This window comes from Globicephala melas, chromosome 4 (assembly GCF_963455315.2).
Source record: "Globicephala melas chromosome 4, mGloMel1.2, whole genome shotgun sequence".
NCBI lineage: Eukaryota > Metazoa > Chordata > Mammalia > Artiodactyla > Delphinidae > Globicephala > Globicephala melas.
Window position 1 is genome coordinate 74,869,209 of NC_083317.1, and position 17,193 is coordinate 74,886,401.

The window sequence follows — 17,193 nt, forward strand, 5'->3', positions numbered from 1 at the left end:
ATGCTGGCAGAAGACCTCAGATTTCCCAAAAGGCAAGAAATTCCCCACGTACCTGGGTAGGGCAAAAGAAAAAAACAGAGACAAAAGAATAGGGATGGGAGCTGCATCTCTGGGAGGGAGCTGTGAAGGAGGAAAAGTTTCCATACACTAGGAAGCCCCTTCACTGGCGGGGACAGGGGATGGCCGCGGGGAAGCTTCGGAGCCATGGAAGAGAGCGCAGCAACAAGGGTGCAGAGGGCAAAGTGGAGAGATTCCCGCACAGAGGATCAGGGCCGACCGGCACTCACCAGCCCGAGAGGCTTGTCTGCTCACCCGCTGGGACCAGCGAGGCTGCGAGCTGAGGCTCGGGCTTCGGAGGTCAGATCCCAGGGAGAGGACTGGGGTTGGCGGCGTGAACACAGCCTGAAGGGGGCTAGTGCGCCACAGCTAGCTGGGAGGGAGTCCGGGAGAGTCTGGACCTGCCTAAGAGGCAAGAGACCATTGTTTCAGGGTGCGCAAGGAGAGGGGATTCAGAGCACTGCCAAAACCAACTCCAGAGAAGGGCACGAGCCGTGGCTATCAGCGTGGACACCAGAGACAGGCATTAAACGCTAAGGCTGCTGCTGCCGCCACCAAAAAGCCTGTGTGCAAGCGCATGTCACTATCCACACACACCCTCCCCAACCTGGGAGGCTGTGCAGCCCGCCACTGCCAGGGTCCCGTGATCCAGGGACAACTTCCCAGGGAGAGCACGCGGCACGCCTCAGGCTGTTGCAACATCATGCTGGCCTCTGCTGACACAGGCTCACCCTGCATTCCAATTATAACTACCGTTCCCTTCCCTCCCCTCTGGCCTGAGTAAGCCAGAGCCCCCTAATCAGCCGCTGCTTTAACCCCAGCCTGTCTGGGTGGGAACAGATGCCTGAGGGCGACCTACACGAAGAGGCGGGGCCAAAACCAAAGTTGAACTCCAGGAGCTGTGCGGACAAAGCAGACAAAGGGAAATCTCTCCCAGCAGCCCCAGAAGCAGTGGATTAAATCCCCACAATCAACTTGATGTACCCTGCATCTGTGGAATACCTGAATAGACAACGAATCATCCCAAAATTGAGGTGGTGGATTTTGGGAGCAGCTGTAGACTTAAGGTTTGCAGTCTGCAACTGACCTGTTCCTGATTTTTATGTTTATCTTAGTATAGTTTTTAGCACTTGTAATCATTGGTGGTTTTGTTTATTGGTTTGGTGGCTCTCTTCTTTTAATTAAATATTATTACTTTTTAATTTTTTTATTTTAATAATTTTATTTTTTTTAATTTATTTTTTTTTTAAATTTTTTTCTCCTTTTTCTTTGGAGCCATGTGACTGATAGGCTCTTGGTGCTCTGGCCTGGTGTCAGGCCTGAGCCTCTGAGGTGGGAGAGCCGAGTTCAGAATCTGGACTACCAGAGACATCCCGGCCCCATGTAATATCAATTGGCGAAAGCTCTCCCTGAGATCTCCGTCTCAACGCTAAGACCCAGCTCCACCCAACGGCCAGCAACCTCCAGTGCTAGACGCCCCAAGCCAAACAACTAGCAAGACAGGAACACAACCCCACCCATTAGCAGAGAGGCTACCTAAGGTATTACTAACTTCACAGATACCCCAAAACACACCACCGGACACAGTCCTGCCCATGAGAAAGACAAGATCCAGCCTCATCCACCAGAACACAGGCACCAGTCCCCTCCACCAGGAAGCCTACACAACCCACTGAACCAACCTTACCCACTGGGGGCACACACCAAAAACAATGGGAACTATGAACCTGCAGCCTGTGAAAAGGAGACCCAAACACAGTAAGCTAAGCAAAATGAGAAGACAGAGAAATATGCAGCAGATGAGGGAGCAAGGTAAAAACCCACCAGACCAAACAAATAAAGAGGACATAGGCAGTCTACCTGAAAAGAATTCAGAGAAATGATAGTAAAGATGATCCAAAATCTTGGAAATAGAATGGAGAAAATAAAAGAAACGTTTAACAAGGACCTAGAAGAAATAAAGAGCACACAAACAATGATGAACACCACAATAAATGAAATTAAAAATTCTCTAAAAGGAATCAATAGCAGAATAAATGAAGCAGAAGAACAGATAAGTGACCTGGAAGATAAATAGTGGAAATAATTACCACACAGCAGAATGAAGAAAAAAGAATAAAAAGAATTGAGGACAGTCTCAGAGACCTCTGGGACAACACTAAACACACCAACATTCAAATTATAGGGGTCCCAGAAGAAGAAGAGAAAAAGAAAGGGTCTGAAAAAATATTTGAAGAGATTATAGTTGAAAACTTCCCTAACATGGAAAAAGAAATAGTCAAGTCCAGGAAGCACAGAGGGTCCCATACAGGTTAAATCCAAGGAGAAACACTCCAAGACACATATTAATCAAACTATCAAAAATTAGATACAAAGAAAAAATATTAAAAGCAGCAAGGGAAAAACAACAAATAACACACAAGAGAATCCCCATGAGGTTAACAGCTGATCTTTTAGCAGAAACTCTGCAAGCCAGAAGGGAGTGGCAGGACATATTTAGAGTCACGAAAGGGAAAAACCTACAACCAAGATTACTCTACCAAGCAAGGACCTCATTCAGATTTGATGGAGAAATTAAAACCTTTACAGACAAGCAAAAGCTAAGAGAATTCAGCACCACCAAACGAGTTTTACAACAAATGCTAAAGGAACTTCTCTAGGCAGGAAACGCAAGAGAAGGAAAAGACCTACAAAAAGAAACTCAAAACAATTAAGAAAATGGTAATAGGAACATACATATCGACAATTACCTTAAATGTAAATGGATTAAATGCTCCAACCAAAAGACAGACTGGCTGAATGGATACAAAAACATGACCCCGTATATATGCTGTCTACAAGAGACCCACTTCAGACCTAGGGACACATACAGACTGAAAGTAAGGGGATGGAAAAAGATATTCCATGCAAATGGAAATCAAAAGAAAGCTGGAGTAGCAATTCTCATATCAGAAAAAAAGAGACTTTAAAATAAAGACTATTACAAGAGACAAAGAAGGACACTACATAATGATCATGGGATCAATCCAAGAAGAAGATATAACAATTTTAAATATTTATGCACCCAACATAGGGAACCTCAATACATAAGGCAAATGCTAACAGCCATAAAAGGGGAAGTTGACAGTAACAGAATAACAATAGGGGACTTTAACAACCACTTTCGGCAATGTACAGGTCATCCAAAATGAAAATAAATAAGGAAACACAAGCTTTAAATGACACATTAAACCAGATGGACTTGATATATACAGGACAGTCCATCCATAACAACAGAATACACTTTCTTCTCAAGTGCTCATGGAACATTCTCCAGGGTGGGTCATATCTTGGGTCACAAATCAAGCCTTGGTAAATTTAAGAAAATTGGAATCGTACCAAGTACCTTTTCCAACCACAAAACTATGAGACTAGTTATCAATGATAAGAAAAGAAAAACTGTAAAAAGTACAAACACATGGAGGCTAAACAGTATGTTACTAAATAACCAAGAGATCCCTGAAGAAATAAAACAGGAAATAAAAAAATATCTAGAAACAAATGACAATGAAAACACGATGACGCAAAACCTATGGGATTCAGCAAAAGCAGTTCTAAGAGGGAAGTTTATAACAATACAATCCTACTTCAAGAAACAACAAACATCTCAAATAAACAACCTAACCTTGCACCTAAAGCAATTAGAGAAAGAAGAACAAAAAAACCCCCAAAGTTAGCAGAAGGAAAGAAATCATAAAGATCAGATCAGAAATAAATGAAAAAGAAATGAAGGAAACAATAGCAAAAATCTATAAAACTAAAAGCTGGGACAGACACCAAAAACAATGGGAACTTGTTCTTTGAGAAGATAAACAAAATTGATAAACCATTAGCCAGACTCATCAAGTAAAAAAAGGAGAAGGCTCAAATCAACAGAATTAGAAATGAAAAAGGAGAAGTAACAACTGACACTGCAGATATACAAAGGTTCATGAGAGATTACTACAAGCAACTATATGCCAAAAAAATGGACAACCTGGAAGAAATGGACAAATTCTTAAAAAACACAACCTTCTGAGGCTGAACCAGGAAGAAATAGAAAATATAAACAGACCAATCACAAGCACTGAAATTGACACTGTGATTAAAAATCTTCCAACAAACAAAAGCCCAGGAGCAGTTGGCTTCACAGGCAAATTCTATCAAACAAAGCTCTTAGAGAAGAGCTAACACCTATCCTTCTCAAACTCTTCCAAAATATAGCAGAGGGAGGAACACTCCCAAACTCATTCTATGAGCCCACCATCACCCTAATACCAAAACCAGACAAAGATACCACATAAAAAGAAAACTACAGGCCAATATCACTGATGAACATAGATTCAAAAATCCTGAAGAAACTACTAGCAAACAGAATCCAACAGCACATTAAAAGGATCATACAATATGATCAAGCAGGGTTTATCCCAGGAATGCAAGGGTCTTCAATATACACAAATCAATCAATGTGATAAACCATATTAACAAACTGAAGGAGAAAAACATATGATAATCTCAATAGATGCAGAAAAATCTTTCAACAAAATTCAACACCAATTTATGACAAAAACTCTCCAGAAAGTAGGCATACAGGGAAGCTACCTCAACATAATAAAGTCCATAAATGACAAACCCACAGCCAACATCGTTCTCAATGGTGAAAAATGGAAACAATTTCCTCTAAGATCAGGAACAAGACAAGGTTGCCCACTCTCCCCATTATTATTCCACTTAGTTTTGGAACTTTTAGTCACAGCAGTCAGAGAAGAAAAAGAAGCAAAAGGAATCCAAATCAGAAAAGAAGAAGCAAAACTCTCACTGTTCGCAGATGACATGGTATTATACATAGAGAATCCAAAAGATGCTACCAGAAAACTACTAGAGCTAATCAATGAATCTGGTAAAGTAGTAGGATACAAAATTAATGCACAGAAATCTCTGACATTCCTATACACTAATGATGAAAAATATGAAAGAGAAATTAAGGAAACACTCTCATTTGCCATTGCAACAAAAAGAATAAAATACCTAAGAATAAACCTACCTAAGGAGACAAAAGACCTGTATGCAGAAAACTATGACACTGATGAAAGAAATTAAAGATGATACAAACAGATGGAGAGATTTACCATGTTCTTGGATTAGAAGAATCAACATCATGAAAATGACTATACTACCCAAAGCAATCTACAGATTCAATGCAATTCCTATCAAACTACCAATGGCATTTTTCACAGAACTAGAACAAAAAATTTCACAATTTGTATGGATACACAAAAGACCCCAAATAGCCAAAGCAATCCTGAGAAAGAAAAACGGAGCTGGAGGAATCAGGCTCCCTGACTTCAGACTATACTCAAAGCTACAGTAATCAAGACACTATGGTACTGGCACAAAAACAGAAATATAGATGAGTGGAACAGGATAGAAAGCCCAGAGAAAAACCCACACACATATGGTCACCTTATCTTTGATAAAGGAGGCAAGAATATACAATGGAGAAAGGACAGCCTCTTCAATAAGTGGTGCTGGGAAAACTGGACAGCTACATGTAAAATCATGAAATTACAACACTTCCTAACACCATACACAAAGATAAACTCAAAATGGATTAAAGACCTAATTATAAGATCGGACACTGTAAAAATCTTAGGGAAAACATAGGAAGAACACTCTTTGACATAAATCACAACAAGATCCTTTTTGACCCACCTCCTAGAGAAATGGAAATAAAAACAAAAATAATCAAATGGGACCTAATGAAACTTAAAAGCTTTTGCACAGCAAAGGAAACCATAAACAAAACAAAAAGCCAACCCTCAGAATGGGAGAAAATATTTGCAAATGAAGCAACTGACAACGGATTAATCTCCAAAATATACAAGCAGCTCATGCAGCTCAATATCAAAAAAAATAAACAACCTAATCCAAAAATGAGCAAAAGACGTAAATAGACATTTCTCCAAAGAAGATATACAGATTTCCAACAAACACATGAAAGGATGCTCAACATCACTAATCATTAGAGAAAGGTAAGTCAAAACTACAAGGAGGTATCACCTCACACTGCTCAGAATGACTATCATCAAAAAGTCGACAAACAATAAATGCTGGAGAGGGTGTGGAGAAAAGGGAACCCTCTTACACTGTTGGTAGCAATTTAAATTGATACAGCCACTGTGGAGAACAGTATGGAGGTTCCTTAAAAAACTAAAACTAGAACTACCATATGACCCAGTTATCCACTACTGGGCATATATCCTGAGAAAACCATAATTCAAAAAATGTTCATTGCAACACTCTTTACAATATCCAGGACATGGAAGCAACAATATCCAGGACATGGAAGCAACCTAAGTGTCCATCGACAGATGAATGGATACAGAAGATGTGGCATATATACACAATGGAATATTACTCAGCCATAAAAAGAAATGAAATTGAGTTATTTGTAGTGAAGTGGATGGACCTAGAGTCTGTCACTCAGAGTGCAGTAAGTCAGAAAGAGAAAAGCAAATACTGTATGCTAACACATATATATGGAATCTAAGAAAAGAAAAAAGGTTCTGATGAACCTAGGGACAGGACAGGAATAAAGATGCAGATGTAGAGAATGGATTTGAGTACACGTGGAGGGAGAAGGGTAAGCTGGGACGAAGTGAGAGAGTGGCATGGACATATATACACTACCAAATGTAAAATAGATTGCTAGTGGGAAGCAGCCGCATAGCACAGGGAGATCAGCTTGGTGCTTTGTGTCCACCTAGAGGGGTGGGATAGGGAGGGTGGGAGGAAGACACAAGAGGGAGGGGATCTGGTGATACATGCATACGTATAGCTGATTCACTTTGTTATACAGCAGAAACTAACACACCATTGTAAAGCAATTATACTCCAATAAAGATGTTTAAAAGAAAAAAAAGGAAAGAAAATAGAAAAAGAGAAATGCAAAAAAAAAGAAAGCTAGACATGTTGGGCTCTGTGCTGGAAGAATATGTGGACTGATAGAAAAATCAATATAGGTGCAAATAAATGCAGTATAATGTGCCAAGTGCTATAATAAAGGCTGAAGAAAGAACAGCGAGAGTCCAGAGGTGGGAGTAAATACTGTTTTTAGGAGAGAAGTACCACAGAGGTGGTGCCCTGCAAACTTGGTCTGGAAGATGACTCAGATTCCTCCAAGCAGCCAAGGGGAAGGGCCTTGCAGACCAGACAACTTGATGAGAGAATCACCTTAGACGCAGCTAGAAAAATATCAACGTTGTGACAACGTACGACTTGGAAGCCATTGTCATCTTTCAACAGTTTCCATTTTCCTGCAGCCTGCAGAGGATGCCTGTGGTCATTCAGCTGGAGGGGAGGATTATTTTTGTGTCTATATGAAAGGTGCCCCGGAGATGCTGGCTAGGTTCTGCAGATCTGAAACAGGTACTAACTGACACTTATCTCTTTCAGGATGCAAAAATATTTTAAAAGCTCAAACACACAGAGCAAACCAACCTAAATCAATGAATGTGGAGGTGGTTATTTTCTCGGTAAGTGGGAAGTGGGCTCAGTAGATCTGCTAAGGCAGAGGTGGTAACTTAAAAGCAGAGAAGCAGTGAGTAAATGTCAGCCAGAAAAGCTCAACCACAATGGGGCATCAGAGAGGGAGGTGTGAAGCAAGCCTCAGAAGCCAGAACAGGGAACTACAGCGGGGTCAGAGGACCAGGGAGGGTGAGAATGAGGAGTGTTAAAAGGAACCAAAGAGACAGGTCTGAACCCTAGATTAATTCTGCAGACAGGGATGCTCTGTCACCTCCTGGGGGCTGGCATCACTTACGGGGTCTTAGATCAATGAGAGGAGAATATAAAAAAGATAAATCTTTTAGGAAAAAAAAAAGTGATTAGAGTAAATTAGATGGTATTAGAGCAAGGTAATTGATCATTTTCACAGCAATTTCATCTTTCAGGGCCAGATTTTGAGCTGATTTGTATTGTTTCTTAGTCTTATAAACATATGCACTCTCTAAGCTGCAGCCCAGATTTGTAAGAATATTGTTGCATTCAAATGAGTTCATTTGGATAAAACTGGCCTTTTTACTCCTGATTTTCGTCTATATTCTCCTTACAATTGCTGATAGCCATCAACTTGTGCACAGAATTCTAAGATTTGACAAATGATTGCTTTAACTTCTCTCTCTACTTCGAGTCTTTTTTTAGAAGTCCCTCTTTTTTCTGATTTTGATCTTCCTCATAGCTCCCATTAACTCCATCCTTCACAGACTGATGGTCTGTTCTTGGCTGTTCATTTTTTTCAGGTGTCCTTTGCCACCCCTTATTCATCTGGTAGCCCTTCCAATTCTTATTGTCCTAAATTCTGATCCTTGACATATGCTAATATCATATTCATACAGTTGGCACTTTAAAAGACCTTCAGAATCCCTTAGATATGTCTTCTTTCAAGAATCAGTAGTACACCTCCTTCGAGTCTGGAGAGGTAGTGAGTGCAAATTGAGTTCCTTATATGAAGTAGAACTCAGTATTCTTAATTACGTTCAGGAGATACATTGTCCTCAGCAGAGGACAATCTGTAGATTATTTTTTCTTTCGAAGTTTCTCAGTTTTTAAAGTTTGTTTTTGAATTGTTTATGACAAAGGAGTAAAGAAATACTGTGGAAAATTGAATAACAGATCATCTGCATCACTTATCTTTGATTTTGTGTTGCTGGTAGAGAGATCCTCACTTACATACAATTATTAACCCCTCTGCACAAGATGTGGATATCCTCGGTTCCACATTACTATTTACAACCTAAGTCTATCTACTCTAATATAATCAGTAATCACCGTCCCTTCCTTACCCTGTGTCTATTTCCCCCAACTATAAAATGTGGGATTGGGTGATCTCTAAGAAGCCTTTCGCCATGACATTTTAATCTTCTAAATAGAATCACAAATCTATGCGGTTCACAAATATATGAACGGCACTCTCAGGTTTAACATTCAAGGTGTTAGCTATTCTTGAGGAAGCATAAAGACCCATAACACACAGGATTTTGTAATTTTTCAAGATACAAATTTTAATAATAAAAGTTAAGGTCATGTGTGAAGACAAGATTTATGTCGCTAGAAGTGGAATGTAGCTGCCACCCAGCTGTCACATACAAATTAAACAGTGATGTTCTCATTTAAAAGCACCAGTGAGAGAGACATTATTATAAATATGACAAAATTTAAAAATGAGGATAAATTGTGCTGGATTTCCAACTATCCCAGGTTTTCCCAGAGAATATCAGGAGCCTATTTATCATGCTTCCTAGAATATAGTTATCATTTTCAAACAGGGTTAAAGAATAGGGTTTTGATTTTTTTTTGAGTCAAATTATATTCAGCAAAAATTTCCAATTAGGAAAATCAAGATGTATAAAAAACTGACATCATAAAGGGGAAGTAGAAGAGTTTCCTGAGATGACTTAGGGGGAAAAAGAATCAGGAGCAATACCTTATCAAGATTCACCCTTTCATGAGTTTAGCCAATTTCTATTGAGCTTGACTATGTATTGGATGCCCCTCAAGGCACTGAGGATTCAGAAGTGAATAAAATCAAATCCTTGCCCTCACAAAGCTTATATCCTAATTGGGGGAAATAATTAATAAGTTAATCTATAAAATATTGTCAGGCAGTGATAAATGCCCTGAAAGAAGAAAAAAAGCAGGTTAAAAGGATTTTAAAAATGACAGAGAGCACCGTATTGCATGGGGAGATTAGGGAAGTCCTCTGAGGGGGTAACATTTGAACAGAGATCTGAGTAAAGTCAGGGAGCAAAGCATGCAAGTATCCAGGGACGGAGCACTGCAGGCAATAGGAATAGTGGAGGCAACAGGCCTCGACACAGGATTTTGCTAGAATGTTGTAGAATCCCGAGATACCCAAGTGCCTGAAGCAGTGAAAAAGGGAAGAGTCATAAAACAGAGACTCAAAGCAGAATACATTGGTGAGAAGATTTTGGAATTTTTCTTTTAGTTCTAGTTAATGAGAAAATATTAATCCAATTTATAATAGAAAGTCATGAAGTTAAATGATGAGAATTTAACAAATTCTATATTAAGGTGCATTTTCTTTTATAATATTCTCTAAGATCATGAGGTAGGATTCATATCTGATTATCTGAGTATTCACCAACGTGCCTAATATAGGATCTAAAATAAAGTAGTAATTTAGTAACTGGACTGTGGAATGAAGGATGTAGCTACTTATACTCTACTCCAGAGAGAAGTTTCTTCATTGTATTCTTATCCACGTTGAATTATTTCTCATCAAGAAATTCAACTCTGATTTTTTTCTTAAAGGAGTTTACTGACCACGTGATCATTTCCCTCCCAAGTCCTACTAACATGATAGAAAAGAAAGTTTCAGAGAAAACTAGAGAAGGAATAAGTGTAGATGAGAGATTTCTATATATTTCTGTAAGTCATAAAGTAAATGGAGGAGTGGTAGCTGAATCAGCAGGATAGAAGAAGCTATAGCTTATACCAAGACAGAGAGATTGCAGGAGGAAAGCTGGTTCACCCTGTAGAACCCCAGAGAGAACGAGACTCTGATATGCCATGTACTGTGGAAGGTGGAGATGAGACTGAGGACAGTGAACATAGGAGTGGACTGACAGCAGGCACAGAAGTTGGTTCCCTAGGTCTCCCTATCCTTCCCCTTCCTCTTCCTGAAATCTTAACTCCACTCTGGACAGAAAAAGGAAAAAATGAGGGATCAAGAAAGAGCTCTTGGCCCCCAAATTTACTTTTTAAGAAACACCTGAGATTTATTTTATTTTAGAGGAGAGGTCCCACTACCTAATGTAACCCAGTTAGACTCCAAGCCTCCCATTTCAAATTCTGAAAACTCTTCAAATCCTTGGCTGATGTCATGTATTTACTGGCTGTTACAGATGGAGGCTGAAATAAATGATTCCATATTCAACTATTACTATAGTATCCTGTAGGCAGTACGTACTAAATAAATGTCTACTAAACTAAAATGCTTACAAGCTTAAAAAGTTTTAAAAATATATGACTAACAAAAAATTTTAAAAACCAACAGAAGAGTTGGAAGATAAACACATTGTTTTAAAAAAAATGGAGTTGAAAAACTGGAAGAAGCAGCTAAAAGATATAAAAGTAGTTACCTCTGAGAAGGAGAAGGGGTGGGGTGCTGTGAAGACAGGAGCTATTGGTTTTCAGTACTATAAACTTTTGGGTTCTTTTTGATTTTTTAAACGTGTGCATGTATTACATTGATAAAACTTAGAAATTTCAAAACGAAGCAATAAATCCAACTGTTGAGATTATATGGATACACTTTAATAGTGACTTTCTTCCAAATCCAGAGAGAGAAGGTGGAGTCAGAGTTAACATTTCTGGGACTTCTCATAATGGAGAATCACTTGAAAAAGGAAACAAAACCAGTCTTGAAGGAACTGAGCTAGGCCCCATCAGGACTGCGATGATTACCGGTATGGGTTTCAGGAAGACTGTCAAATTACATGTATCCCAGGCATAAGCAAAATACCATGTGAGCTGAGTGAGTTCATGTAACTGAGGCGGAGAGAACAAAACTTGGCTGTCAAGTTTGTTACCCTCTGCTCCAGTTACCTGGGAACATGTGTAGCTCCCCCACCCCCAGCACGACCCTGAGCTTTGGAGACAAGGACCGTAGCTCATTCTCTTTGTCTGATGCCCTCTGTTCCTACCCAGGATCTGTGCAGAGCTAATAGGCTCACAACAAATGTTGAAAGAAGAGAATGGGATTCTCATCAAGAACCCCAGTGAGACCTCTGTGTGAAGGGGGCGAGACCCTGCTGGACTGTCCTTCAGGGCGGTGGGGTAGGCATGGCCTGTGATGATCAAATCCAACACGGCCAGCCCTAAGTGCTTTTTTTCTTTACTTAATTGGAATCCAGATGCCAAGAATAGTTTTATGTTATCAGACGAGGCCCATATAACTTTCACCACTGACAGCTGTCAGTCTTCTGAGGATTAGTCGTAAAGCACTTAAATATTTATTTATTCACTTGTGCATATTTTGGAAATATGCGATGATCTGGGACATGATGCGGTTATGGGAGGGAAATGCAGACGTAGTGTTTGGGCACCCATGACAGATAGTCCTGATAAACGGTTATGAAAAAAGCAGAAAGCGATAAATGCCCCCAAGAGCACCAACAATGTGGTACAGTCACTCGGAAGAGGGAGAGCTCAGTTCTGGATGCTGAGAGGTTTCTACACAAAGCAAGCCCACTTTCTTTGTCATCTAGGTGACAACCTTCAAACAGCCATTACTGTTGCAAAGAATTCTGAAATGATTCCTCGAGGGAGCCACGTGATCCTTGTTGAAGCCAATGAACCCGAAGAGTTTGTCCCTGCCTCCGTGACCTGGAAGCTGGTAGAGAACCAAGAGCGTGGGCCTGGAAAGAATGTGAGTGAATGTTGCAAAGTTCCTGCACGGGCTGGGGCAGATGGAATACAGCCCTAACCCTGGGCAGCTCTCTCTTGGCATTAGAAGTCACCACAGTAAAAAGCCCTCCCATCTGCCCAGAGTTTTACTGTTTGAAAAGCTTTTAGCATTTCCGCCAGCACTTCTCAGTCTTGGCCTCACGTAGAAACGACCTAGAAGAGTTTTTAAGCTTCCAAAGCCAAGACTACGGATTCAATCAGAATCTCTGGGCTGGGAACTGACATCAGTCCTTCCCCCGGTGATTCCAATGTGCAGATGTGGCTGAGAACCACATCTTGCTTGTACCTATATCCATTTTTAATAGAGATGGTATACTTTAAAATTTTTATTTTATTGAAGAATAGCTGATTTACAATGCTGTGTTAATTTCTGCTGTACAGCAAAGTGATTCAGTTATACATCTATATATTCTTTTTCATAGTCTTTTCCATTATGGTTTATTACAGGATACTGAATATAGATCCTCACTACTTTTTAATAAAGAGTCCACTTATGAGCTTAATGCCTCTCCTGAAGGTTTGTCATTGCAGGGAGAAGTCGCATCATAGTCTCAGGCTTTCCTGCTCCTCTCCGGCTCCCTCCCACCCCACTTTCTCTCCTCGACTTCCAAGAAAAGCACAGGGAATCCAGTCCCTGCCTCAAGTGAACACTTTACAACAAGTCTTTGGTTGGCGGTTTTACAATGGAGGTTGGAAGGGGAGGGGTGTATCACCTTGCCTCCCAGTCTAGTACATCAAAATATTTTTTCTTCCAAACACAGTGCTTCCCCCAGTGAATTCCTCTAATGAAGAAAAGGTTCTCATCTTTTATACTATCTGAATTTAGAGTCCTACCTAAATGTAAGACCCTCTGAAAAACGTTGCATCAACAGCCATTACCAGCTATTGACATGATGAATGCATACACAGTCATCAGATGCTTTCTCCTGGAGCTTAGCCAGCTGGGGCTAGAACCCAGTGATAGGGCTACGCTGACAGGTGAAAAACAGGACAGAGAGCGTTTCAGGAAAGGAGTAGTGCTGGTGCAGGGGTCACAGGATGTGGAAGAGGATCTGGGCACTGTGAGGGAATAGGTTACCTGTGGGGTGGGGAGAGGTCAGGTTAGGCTCTGAAGAAAGAGTCTACCTATTGTACAGGGAAGAAATTGGGGCATGATTTCTGAAGGAATGAATGGTAAGAGATCTTAGGAAACAAAAGGTTGAATGAAGAGGAGAAGGAAGAGAAGGGAAGAATGTTTCCTCTTCTTCCTTGGAATCACTCATTGGTACCTTGGAATGATTTCCTCAGTAGACTGACATCACACGTATTATTTCCCAGAATAGGATACAGAGCATCATGTTGCCGAAGTATTCTCTGCTCATGTAATTTGGGGGGGAGCATTTTGAGTATCTTCTTCATATGAGTCTAAGTTCTATGGGTAAATTCCATATTGTATATTTGCTGGTCCTCACCCTGTTGTGTAACATGAATACACTTCCTTCCATAAAATGTAGGAAAGCAACAACATTCCTTAAGAGCCAATGTAGAAATAATGCCCTTTTGAGTTTAGGAAACCTACATTAACATTGGAAACAGTTCAGTGCCTGATGGAGAAAGAGGGAGCTGTTACCATTTCGCAGTGAGTGGGAAATCATACCAAGTGATATTGCAGCATTTCAACAGCTTGCTTCCAAAAGTAAGTACTGGAGAAATGATGCGTTTTATTTTGCTCCTCATATTACTGAGATAAAAAAGGGTAAGAGAACAGTGAAGGGGACGATCAGCGAGGTTATCTCAGAGTTAGGAAATAAACACCCCCAAACAGGCACTGTGCTTTCAGGAGTTTCCCACCCCCCTAAACCTCCTGGTCCAGCACATGAGCATGGCCTCCTGTCCAGCTTTTGAGGCTGGTACTGCCCCTCGCCCCGCCCCTGGGGCCAGTCCAGCCCCTGCGTCCTTCCTTCCTCCCTCCCGAGCAGAGAGAACCTCCAGCTAGTTCCAAAGACGCTGCCTGTTTTTCGTGTCTGTTTCTCTCTGAAAGTCACCAACTCATGTCAGGCTGAACTCTATTCCCCTTCCTGCCTGGATTCTTAAATTACAGCAGAAGGAAACAAAGACTTCATGGTTTATTCTCAAAATCATTTGTTATCTTGTCGCTGTGTGTGTATTTTCAAATAGTGCCCTGCAGGGTTGTGCTGTCAGTGGGAAGGAGATAAGTGGAGAACCGAGCCCAGGGCAACAACCATCTGTTAGCAGTGTCTTGAAAGTCCTGTCGCCTTACCAGTCAAGGACCATAGAATCTAGACCCCCCAGGCTTCTAGAAAGCCGTTAGTGCAGTTCCTCATTGGAGAGACTGGAAAGCTGAGGCTCAGAGAGGTTGTCTCTTGCCTAAGGTTTGCACAATTTGGGGCAGAGCTAGGAATAGAACCCTGATTCTCAACTCATGATCTATTGCTCTTTCCTCTGCTTAGTCTTCAGTTACGGAGACAGTGTTTATTAAAAAGAACTGTATTTCCTTAAGCGTTTTAATCTTATATGCTCTTCTGCTTTTTAGTTACTTTTTATTCATTAGCGCTTACCCCATCTTGGAAAAATGACCTGGAACAAAGTAATAGACTTGTGATGGAAAACTGAAAGTGAAAGTTAAATATTTTTTCTCTTTTTTCCCTTTCCTGACATTTGGTCTAATGTCACACCACCCAATGCTATATTAAAACGGTGGTCAGGAGTCATTTTTCAGGACTGTTCTTTTATTTTAAAAGTGTTCAACTTTCTAATCTTCTTGAAATCGTTGTTTTTCTCTTTAGATTCTGGTGAATGGAACAATTTTTGCAAGAATGTTCCCTGGGCAGAAATCTAGCCTCATTGAAGAATTTCAGAAATTAAAGTAGTTGTTATTGCATGAAAAGAGTGTATTTGTTATTTATTGCTGTGTAACAAATTACCCCAAATCATAGTGGCTTAGAATAACATCATTTTTTTTTTTTACATTGCTGTGGGTCAGGAATCCAGGTGTGCTTAGCTGAGTCTTCTGGTTCTAGGTCTCTCACAGGTGTAATGAGGTGTTGGCCATGACTGTAGGCATCTTGCAGGGGAAGGATCTGCCACCAGCCTCACTCATGTGTTGTTGGCAGGATTCAGTTTCTTGTGGGCGGTTGGGCTAAAGAGTCTGTTTTTTACTGGCTGTTGGGCAGAAACCACCCTTGTTTCCTTGCCACGTGGGTCATTTCATAAGGAAGCTCACAGTGTGTCAGCTAGCTTCCATGAGAGAGAGCAAGTAAGAAGAGTCAGAGGGAGAGAGAAAGAGAGGGAGAGAGAGAGGTATGACCATTTTTTATATCTTCATCTTAGAAGTAACATCTTATCCCGTCACTTTATTCCTTTCATTAGAAGCAAGTTGCTAGGTCAAGTCCACACTCAAGGGAGGGCATTAGACGTCATGAATACTAGGAGGTGGGCCATTTCAGAAGCTGTCTACCCCGGACAGCATTCCTTCTGTGGCCCATAGGGCATATCTTAGAGGAAGATCCCCTGCTTGGATATAGAGTATAGAAACAACAGGGGTTTGTACAGCTCAGAGTGGAAAAAAGTGGAGAAGTGTGAGAGTTATCACCTGGAATTATTTGAGGTTGGTCCATCAGAAGCTGTGTGAATAATTTCAGGTCCTCCAGGAAGGAGATGAAATGGCATTTTCACTGTTTTGGGTATTGAGGCCAAAGTCAGAAAAAGAAAAAGTCCTTTCTTATCTCCTTCAAAAATACAGATGACCAAGTCACATCAGAGTGAAACGGTTCTTCTTGAGACCAGACCTATGTATTACTTGCTGGGACTGTTACAATTTCTGGACTGCAGATTTCTGGAAAGTGAAAAGGAATGGAGAGTAGTGAAACTTAGATAATTGCTGATAAGTAGTAAATAAAATCAAGAGACTGCCTTTGACTATTATTTTTTGTTGCCCAAGCATTCTTAGGGAAGTTTCCAAAACTGCTTATTAACTCCCATAATGCCTCGAGGCTGGGTTAGTAACAAGTGTTTAAAATGACTATTTTACTTACATGGTCATTGTATGATATTGGCTGAAGAAAGTAATTTTACCCTTCTCAAATACCTGAGAAGTGTTGCCAACTTAAATGCTTACTTTTGAAAAGCTGTATTCCCCTAAAGAAACATCAATTCAGGAGGATATATGCTGTCTCAGAATAAGTTATCCTCTCAATTTCCAGATCTTGATCTTCATTCAGAATTTATTCTTTATTCAGACAACACTAGAAGATGTAAGATTCCTCGTGTGATATAAAGACTAAATATGTACCTTACGCCTGAAGAAAGGAAGCCATTTTCAGCAAATGTGTATAGTCTTGATATGTACATGAACACAAACAAATGTTTATAGGGTGATTTTCATATATACTAGCCAAATAGTAGGTTAAACCGTATGAATCTGTTTACATGTGACAATTTTTTTTTTTTTTTTTTTTTTGCGGTACGCGGGCCTCTCACTGTTGTGGCCTCTCCCGTTGCGGAGCACAGGCTCCGGACGCGCAGGCTCAGTGGCCATGGCTCACGGGCCCAGCCGCTCTGCGGCATGTGGGATCTTCGCGGACCGGGGCATGAACCCGTGTCCCCTGCATCGGCAGGCGGACTCTCAAC

The 17,193-nt window shown here is 40.7% G+C and overlaps 1 protein-coding gene across 1 annotated transcript in view; it reads left to right on the forward strand.

Annotated features, from left to right (window-relative positions):
• Positions 1-17,193, forward strand: part of LOC115857451 (probable cation-transporting ATPase 13A5) — a 101,502-nt gene that overhangs the window by 51,991 nt on the left and 32,318 nt on the right. Inside the window, 8 exon segments of the mRNA XM_030864412.2 lie at positions 470-490; positions 7,361-7,426; positions 7,429-7,503; positions 11,419-11,538; positions 11,541-11,564; positions 12,366-12,526; positions 14,114-14,239; positions 15,351-15,430. Of these exon segments, the coding sequence (XP_030720272.2) occupies positions 470-490; positions 7,361-7,426; positions 7,429-7,503; positions 11,419-11,538; positions 11,541-11,564; positions 12,366-12,526; positions 14,114-14,239; positions 15,351-15,430 (673 nt within the window).